The 9,859-nt window shown below is 38.6% G+C and overlaps 1 protein-coding gene across 3 annotated transcripts in view; it reads left to right on the top strand.

The window, feature by feature from the left end:
• LOC106934504 (neurexin-3b-beta-like) overlaps positions 1 to 9,859 on the top strand; it is a 115,195-nt gene that overhangs the window by 4,064 nt on the left and 101,272 nt on the right. The window contains exon 1 of one of the 3 annotated variants that reach the window (XM_015014461.1): positions 56 to 178. The exons of the other annotated variants lie outside the window; for them this stretch is intronic. Coding sequence (XP_014869947.1) covers positions 127 to 178 — 52 coding nt within the window. The 5' untranslated portion in view covers positions 56 to 126. Of the gene's footprint in view, positions 1 to 55; positions 179 to 9,859 lie in introns of those variants that run through there. 3 annotated transcript variants of the gene reach the window in all.

Below are 9,859 nucleotides of genomic sequence, written 5' to 3'. Positions count from 1 at the left end.
TTATAGGTTTAATTGTCAGTGAAGAGCGTTGACAAGCCAAACACCCACAGCGACTCTATCAGGCGAGGATCAAGCGGTGACTCTGAATTATCAAGGTCCCCAAACGGGTTAATGCAGCCGTAATTGATGATTGATGGACACTCGAGAACAGGAAGATGGTTCTGCTCATCTTTAATAAGTGTGCTACTAATCCTGCTTTTCTTTTTTTCTTTTCTTTTTCTGGTTTTGTCATGAGCCTTGTCCTTTTCCGTGTTAGGGCTCTGTAAGACAAGATGCACTACGGCATCTGGCATTTGGAGGAAGGCTTAAAATTTAACAGCCCCGTTTAAAAAGGCTCATTTATAATTTTAAGCATCTGTTATCTCATCTGTCAGCTGTGTGAGGTTTTCGAGGTGATTGAAAATGGGTGGTCAAGCACGTTGTCAGGGCTTTACACGCTTTACAGGGTTTTTTATGATCTGTTTGCACCCAGATTCAATTACTGAGCAGGCCTTTTCGTACCATTTACATCGTCGTATCTCTTTGGCTTTAGTTTTCTCAGTTATTGAAGAAAAGAGTCGACGGATCAAAAACAAGTACAAGGTTTAAAATCCGGATTACCACTGAAATTACACAGTGATCAATGTAACGTTTGGCTTCTAGGACAACAAAATGGCTTGAGATGTTATTGAAAAATGACAAATCTAAACTTTCAAACCATTTCTACCTGTGTTTTTGTCTTTATTCAGACTTTACAGTAGCATCTAGAAGCTTCTTTGCTTGTTGTTGCATAAGATCCACTGAATAGCATCTCTTTTTAAACTGTTTTGATCCCGCTCTCTGTTTGACTCCTGTTAATGATGTAGGGTGATTTTTAGCTTGTCGACGACTCTCAGCACAGATGAGGTTGACGGGCAGAGACGGAGGAAGTGAGAGTTCTGCATCGCTAATGTGACATGTGGAGGACAGACAAAAATCTGAGATGGGGCAGGAATGTGCTGCGGCTTTAAAAAAAAAAAAAAAAACGGATAACATATTGGCCTACAAAAATATGTTCAATTCTTTATTTCAACCTCAATTGCATGTGCAGATAAGCTGGAAAATTATACTTTACTATTTTTTCAAATGTTTTTACAACAAATAAGAAGCATGGATCAACCCTTTTCTGGTCGATCCCAATCTTCAGGTTTCTGAGATTTGACAGATTCCGATTTTTCCGTTTTTGTCATTCCTGGGACTATATTATGAATGACAGAAAATGTTTAGTAATTTGAACTGAAAATAATGGAATTACAAGACGATTCATTAATTAAAAATAAAGCCAGTCAAAGTATGTGTTGTTGGTTGATACATTTATAGAAAGACAATTATGCAAGTTCTTAGTTCTGATTCATTTACCATGAAATCTGATTTTTATGTTCTTGATGAGCCAATCAAGGGATAAATATCCAGTTCCGATTACTGACTGACTGATGGGTGCATATCTACTAAAAAATCTAAAACATTTTTCAAGGCTTTTGTATGTAGAAGTTCCCTATCCACACTATGTTTGCTCATACGTGCTGCGAGCAAACGGGGCTTTAGTTGTCCAACACATTGCTCCATGTCTGTGCTACAGAGTTTTATAAGTGGATATTTCTTGGCTGGAGTTGGTTTTGGTTGACTTTGTGTGAATTTGCATACAGAATGTGGTGATTCAGTGCAGAGTGAGATGAGAGAGAGGATAAAATCAGGAGATTAGGAGATGTGTGTGTATGTGCAGCCTATTAGCAATTCATCTGCAACAGACTGACCCTGCTTTTTTGTGGGTGTGTGTGACTGTAATTAGATTCAGAAGAAACTTTGGTAGAAAGCAAAGAGAGAGAAGCTGGATGCTAAAGTTCGTCTGTTGAAGCACTTAGACAAAATGAGAACTCACACACCTAAGGAGACTGATTCATCGTGTGTGTTATTGGCATGCACAGATCATCACTGTATGATGACCTTGAAGCTGCTGTCTGATGATTTCTTATGTTGCTGTGCGTCTCGACATATTGAATAAAACATGTCACATGGGTCTGAATGTTGGGGAAAATGAGTGAATTTTGTGGAACTTAAAAAAAGACAACTTACAAATAACTTTTCAGCACAATAAAGGAGCTTCTTTTAAGTTATTAATTCCTTAATATTGATGAAGACTCGTTTTCTATATGTACTTTTTCATCAATATTAAGGAAACATTGACTCAAAACAAGCTCCTATATCTTGCAGAAAAAATACTTTGTTAGTTTTGTCTTATTTAAAGTGTACTAAGATATTTGCACTAGAAACTGGATTTTGCACTTTTTTAAAGTATGTGTTATTTTTAATGTGATTGAAATTGTGAATAGTTGACGTGTATCGGGATCAAGGGAGTAGAATTTAGGTCATGTCTACACAGGTATTTTTTTATTTTTTTATTTTTCTAAAACAGATGACGTGTTCAAACACATTTACACGGGACTGATCTCTGAATATTGTTTTCATCCACACGGAAACACTGAGAACAGCCCTAAATGCAGGTTTTTACTCCCTCGTCCTCCACATACGGTGGAGTTCTTTTTAGTAGCACATTTTGCAGCTGCTGCAGAATCTTCAATTAGGTCCTACAGCAGCTGCAGCACCACGCTGGACATTGTTGTTCTTTTTGTGTGGTGGGTTTGGGGCAAGAAGTCAGGTCAGAGGTTGGGCTAATACATGAGCGCATTCATGAAAATATCCTGTAAAATGCCGTCTGCATGAGGATGTGGGGCAAAAACAGTTACAGACATTCATGTTTAAAAAAAAACAAAAAAACTTGTGGGGACGAGGCCTCAGTCTGTCAATGTGATAATGGAATAAGTTCATTTTGGGATTGAAATCTCAGCGATCTCAATTCCTCCAGTTGGTCAGATCATTTTCACTTGAATTAATCAGAAAATAGGTCAGGCCGTCAGTTTTACTTGTAGTTTCTGGCAGGTTTAGTGACTCTTCATCAGTGCAGACAGCATTGGATAAGTAATCAGTCATAGTTGCAGTGAAATTCTTAAAGTGCTGTGTGCAGTACAGACTACATGGTGTGTGTGAAGTGTGGTTTTGGTACAGAAAAATGTTTTAACATGTCTAAAATGTCGGTCAAATAGGATTACTCTGGCGTGTCAGATGTGTGAAAGAGCAATGTTAGATGGTCAGTCATGTGATGGAGGTACAATTAAAAAGGCATTGATTTCGTTGCATCATAAAACCAAATTTTTAACAAAAATGTATACCATAATCAAACACCTTTTATTTAAAATGGATTCACAACAACTATTCCCACTACTTCTTAAAGAATTCCATGTTTTTGTAATATTTGTAATATTTTTACTTAACTAATACATTTTCATACATATAGTCTCTAAAAATAACAAACAAATGGAAAAGCTAGTTGTTGAAGTTCTTATTGACCAGGAACTACGCCTTTTTTAATCTTTGTTTTGCCTAATTGAGTAATACTAGCATAGCATTAGCTTGTTACTTATTCAGGGTATGACATATACTTTGAAAGAGCGCTACCAGCATTAAATTGTCTTAAAATTACTTCAAAAGCTCTTAATTAGTCTTATTTTAGCCAGCTGTCAGGCAGGGTGCAGCAACAGGTGGAGGATGTTCATATGAGAGACAGCAGAGCACTTTAGTCCCTTGGGAACACTCAGGCATCTAATTATTACCTTGGGATACGTTGATAGAAATAACCTGCCCTCCTCCCAGCATGTGGTAGTAGAAGACAAAAAACAAGAAGTGTTCAGACATCATTAGCATTAAAAGGCTGCATGGTGCTTGTCATTTTAAAAAAACTCAACCAGCAACATCCACTGTAAAAACACAAAATCTCACCTACTATACTAGATATTCTATACTATTTTTTTGGTCTAGCTTCTCGTACAAATATCTTAGTACATTTGAAATGAGATGAAGCTAACTTACAAGTAACGTTTCAGAAAGTAGGGATTTGTTTTAAGTCAAAGTACTAGTTCCAATGGCAGATCATTTGACTCAGAACAAGACATGTCCCCCATATTTTAAATGAAATAATCTGCCACTGGAACTAGATCTTTTTCATCAATATTAAGGAATTATTGATTCAAAACAAGCTCCTGTTTCTTGCCAAAAAGTTACTCATAAGGCAGTTTTGTCTTATTTGAAGTGTAATATATTTGTACTAAGAACTAGACCAAAAGCACTTGGTAAGAGATTATTGCCGTGTTTAGCTAAGTGTTTTAGGAATAACATAAACAAACATAAAAATGAGTCCATTTCCATAATTTCCTTTGTGCTGGAAAGCCTGAGTGCCACAGTGTGTAGTGTTTTCCCTTCACCCGCAGTGTCCCCATCAGCTCACTGAGGGTTGTGTATTTTTAGTCATGTGGCTGTAAATTAAACTGAGCTGACACAAACCGTATTCAGAACATTGCATGTTCCCTGCAGCAGCTTAAAGTCAGTGTTTTGATGCTCATAAGTGACCTGGCTCATGAATTATTCAGGCTCTAAGTTGAACGAAAACGTCCCCGTTACATTGCTTATGCTATTATATGTAATCATTCCAGCCGAGGAGTGTATTCTTAATGGACCTCTGCTGTAGCACAAACAGATGTAGGTGACTAATCATATAGGCCGTGGGTACAGTAAAAGTGATATTAAAGCATTGCCACTTCCCTCATAAGTCGAGCAGACAATGTCTGGGAGCGAACGAGCCGACTGAATAACAATTGTGAGAGTGTTTTGACCCGCTTTGAAGCTTTGCCCTCAGCACTTAGGGGGGAAATAAAAGCAAGGCTGAGGGGGGAGTGTGTGTTGTTTGCCTATGTGGGCATGCGTGCCGGTCGTTTGATGTGGGATCACCTTGAAGGGAGTGACTTTGGCAGCGCCCGCTTCCACGCCGAATGGACCTTCCCGGGACCGAAAAGTCTCGAGAAGGTTAAAGTAGAGGCGGGGCGACGGGAGGCAGAGATACAGTCACGTTACTTCCAGAGGTAATCTCCGTCTGCGTCAAATCCTCCCTTTCTTTCACAAATAATCAAAAGCACTGACAGTTTGGGCTGAGATCGTTTGGAGGAAAAGTGGGAGTTTAGTTTGACTGAAAGACGGATTAGTTTTGCTGTGGGAACAGTAATTCAGAAGAGAAGCGAAAAGCAATTTGATGTTTTGAACTTTGCTGTTGGCTGGCTTAGAGGGATGTTTCAAACTTTAGCTCACACGCTACCAAGACTTAACAATCATCTTAAAGGGGCAGTAACTTTTCAGCAAGATGAAGGGCCTTGTTTTGAGTCAATAACTCCTTAATATTGATGAAATAGTCTCACTGGAAGATTTTCACTTATAACAGGGCGTCAAACTCATTTTCTTGTTGTGGCCAAGTAAAGATCATGAATGTTCTTAAAGGGCCAGTTGTACCAGAATGTATTGATAGTGTAAGAAATACTGCCACCTGTAGGTGGGAGTACACAATCACTTAGAGCAAATGTTTTTCCACCATTTTTACAAAAAATCTGCAATAAACTCACACTTATGTATTGGTGTGAAAAAGTGCAGGGATTTGTTGATTTTCACAAGAAACTGGATGAACTATTTGACGCAGTTTGTTAGTAAACGGATAAATTCTCCTTTGAATTGATTGCTAAAATAATATTTAAGCACACTGTTATCTTGACCGTTCTAATTATGTGTCCCTTTAGAGTTTAAGGGGCTGGATTTGGCCCCAAGGCCTTGAGTTTGACACTTGACTTATAACAAGACATTTTTCCCATGTTATATGTGAAATAATCTACCAATGGAACAAGTTCTTCTTCATCAGTATTAAGTAGTTATTTATTCAAAACAAGCTCCTGTATCTTGCTGAAAAAGTTACTTGTAAATCTTACCAAAATTACTTGGTAAGATTCTGTGTTTTTGCAGTGTAGACAAAGATTGTAATGGAAACGCAGCTACTGCTAGAAAACAGAGCCAACTTGTTAACTAGTCACCACACACACACACACACACACACACACGCACACACACACACACACACACACACACACACACATTTCCTATTTTCTGGGGCAAATGCCCAGATTATTGCCATTTTAGGTTTTCTTTGGTACTTTGTGGTTCTCGATTGCTTTTGGAAGAAGCGTCAAATTGCATTTGAAAAGCTTTGAGGTCTCAGCTGAAGGTCTGAACACGGTTTTGAACGGTTTTCAGGTCTTGTGTAGGACATATAGTTGTGCCAGCTGTATAATTCTTGTTCCACATGTGGCTCACTGAGGTAATATTCCAAGTGGCAGGAGCATGTATGCGGGCATCATGCAGCGTTTCTGTAAGAATAAAATGATATTGCCCTCCGGCAACTCTTTGGAGGGCGGTAGACGATAGAATTTAAAGATGGAGAGAAGAAAAAGAGGGCATGACAGGTGAAGGATGGGAAAAGAAACCAGCGGTTTCTGTTTTCCTATGCATCTCAGAAAAGGAGGTACGACAAGCTGTGTTCTCATTTAAAAACATCCCTCGCTCGCCTCTCTTCCATCTTCATTCTGCTCTTCGAAGCTAAACTTCCCCTCCTTTTTTTTTTTTTTTTTTTTTTTCTCGTGGCCCTGTTTATGCTCTGGACAGAAAATCGATAGAAAAACCTGTTTAGGAGGCTCGATTGTGTAGTTATTTTAGGGAGGTTTTCTTTTATTTATTTTTTTAAATATCTTTTCTCCGTCTCTTTTCTTGTTTTTTATTTTTTGCTTTGCCCTCGCACGCTCAAGCGTTTTATCTCCGAGCAGACAAAAGACGTTTTTCATCCTCTCCGGAGATGGAAGGAGGGAAGGGAGGACGGCGGTGGGGAGGAGTGGAAAGGTTAAGCGACGGAACGAAACAAGACAAAATTAAAGAAAGAGTGTGAAAGAGGAGTTGAGGGGGGAAAAGGTTGACATTGACATAGTAATGGCTGCCCTCTTGCATCTCCTGTTTATTCTGACCTTTTTCTTTCTAATACCTGCCCAGCTTACAGCCTCCATTTTTTACCCCCTGCTTCTCTTTCCCTATATGTCTTTTCTTTCACAACATGAAGACAAGGATCTCTGTTTTCTCCAGAGCTGTGTGCTCTTTGATGTCTCTTTTATTCCCCCTCTGAATCTGCTTGCTCAGCAAATGACACAGGAAGTCGATCCTCAAAATTTCACCTTGGCGGGGGGAGAGAGGCTTGCTTCCTCTCCACCCTTTAGTTCTTGACTTATTGATTATAAATCGTTGCCTCTTGCACTTTGCTGTTATTGCATGTTTTTTTAACTACTTGAATGTTGCAAATCAATTTGCTGATAAGTCCTACATTTACATCTACTTAGTATTTTTAATTCAGCCTTATTTTCCTAGGTTTAATTTATTATTATTGTAAGTCATCAAGGTTAAGAAGCAGCAAAACAGTCCCAGGCCACCATGCCGCCACCACCATGTTTGACTGTCGAAATTAGTTTGCTTGTGAAGTGCTGTCGGTTTTATGCCAAATGTTTTGAAAATGCTGTCTTGTCAGGCCACAAACCTTTTTTTTTTTTTTGCCAAATGTATAAAAGGGTAGTCAAGATGTCTTTTATTCAGCTCCTTCAGACGAGCCAGCAGGAATTAGTAAACACTTGCTGGAACTGTGCACCAGCTGGGTTCATTATAGGAGCTGCTCCTCATTGCAACAAACATTAGTAAAAATGTTGCTAAAGGATCAGTAGAGGAGTCGTGTAGTGATAACTTCCTGAAGGCGGAGTTTCACAAAGAGCTGGAGTTTCTTAAAGAGACAGGGGCCTACAAAGTGAAATTACAAATTTCACTTTATAATTTCACTTTCTAAATTACAAAGTAAAATGTTTAAGTCATATTTGATATACATATAGCATATTTTAACAACTGAAGTCAACATAATTTATTGCTATAAATTGACGCTATGTATCTGGAAAACTCATAATTCAGCCCCTTTAAGCAACTCCTCCACCCTATGGATTATAAGCCCCAACATGTAACTATGTACTTACATGTATAGAAAGCGAAGCCACTGATTGAAGTCTGCAGATCTCTTCTTATATTACTTTTTCTTTTTATCATCTGGAAAGATTTTTCTCGCTGATCTTCTCAGTCCATGATTGTGAAGAGGAATACTTACTTTACCTCCTTCCACAGCCAATTACTTTAAATGGTTTTGTTCTCATGTCGAGTCTGTCTCCATGGAGACCGCAACACAGCCCTCCAGACTGAACTGAATGGAAAATTTCCCTCAGAGGTCATGAATCATGTAGAGTGTGACCTGCGCTGACATCATAAGGTTAACTAACGGCTCGTTCCTTCGTATCCCTGCACCTTTTCCGCCGACTTCCCTTCCGCGCTCATTACAGTCTCCCGTCACAGCTGCCGGCGGGAACGCGGTGGTCGTGCCTTTGAAGCGCTCGCTTTCCTCGTTCAGATCTGCCGCGCGGCAGGCTCGTCCACCTGCAGCCGGGCTTTTCATCTAAACGACACAAGATGATTAGGTGCGTTTGCACAGCAGACGGTGACCTTGAGGGAGACAGATGAATGCTTTACTGCAGACCACCATTCCTTGAGCTCATACGTCGCCTCAGGATGTCTGTCCCTGGGCAGTAATTAGCACTTCAGTGGTAGATTTTTGTATTATTATTTTTTTTAATTCTCTGAGAGTTTTAGCACATTTGGGGAGAAAGAAGATGGAGCTAAGAAGTATATCTTAAGGGTGGATTGAGGGGAAAATGTAGTTTTGGCATTATATATGGACAAACTACTTATTTGTTGATCCGTCAGTAGTGCAGAATGTTTCAGTCCAGCCTTGGCTGTTTTTATGCTTGTTTAAGTCTAAAATGTACCATTTTTCTTTATTCACAGATAAAATCTCTGGAGTTGTGCAGTTCACGTTTAATCAAAGTATTTAAATTTTGAAGTAAAGTTCAGTAAATTCAGTAGTTAAAACCTCCAAAACAGATTCCAGCTGTAATCTGATAACTTTCATATCTAGGGCTCATAATGGCAACAAGATCTAAAATTAGACCAGTGGTGGTATTTTTATAGTTGTTGTCCTAAAGGCCGCTGAATGACTTTATAATAGCATTGCTAAATGATGTCATTGTTTAATTTGCTTAAATGACCATAAGCATCTCAGCGTAGTAGATACTATCGAAAAGAAGAAAAATGTTGTGGTATTGGGAAACCCTCCAATACCTTCTTGATTCTTGTTTAATTTATTGTCACAGCTCCATCCCTTTCCTTTATCTGGGCTGGAGACCAGCAAAACAAAATTAATCCAGAAAAGAAGCATCGATGCAATGACTCTGGGTTTCTCTATGTACTTATTTTTGTCTATTGACTTTTCTGGTTTGGTGTTTGAATTTTATAGCTCACTTAGGAGCCTGCTAAGTCGATAGATTAGTTGATAATTGCTTTTTGAGAAAAAAAAAGTCATTAGAGACATTTTAGTACTTTCGAAAGGTTGCTAACAGAGGCACTTTTATTCTACTGTGCTGCCTTACACACTTTAAAAAGAGGTGGTGGATTCTCTGATTCTTTTGCAACCAAAGACATAGTTGAAACTTGGACAGATTCAGCTAATAAATATGAGTCTTTCACATAAATATAAAAATATAGTGTTGTAGTGAAGACCATCTTACCCGAGTGAACACAGGACTGGACCTGTCACGATAACAAATCTTTCTGAATGATAAATTGTCCCCGAAGTTATTACGATAAACAATAATATTGTTGTTTTTAGACCATTTCCTTTGTAGTATAATGACATTATAACATGATAATTTAAGAGCACGTTCTCAAAGACCAATAAACTTTAGATTCTAACGAACATTTAACTCTGGAACTAGAAGACATTTTACAT

The sequence above is a fragment of the Poecilia latipinna genome, unplaced genomic scaffold, assembly GCF_001443285.1.
Source record: "Poecilia latipinna isolate Pla-1442-1.1 unplaced genomic scaffold, P_latipinna-1.0 Scaffold1818, whole genome shotgun sequence".
In the NCBI taxonomy this organism is placed as follows: domain Eukaryota; kingdom Metazoa; phylum Chordata; class Actinopteri; order Cyprinodontiformes; family Poeciliidae; genus Poecilia; species Poecilia latipinna.
Note: the sequence above shows the minus strand (reverse complement) of the source record. Positions and strands in the feature narration are given on the sequence as shown.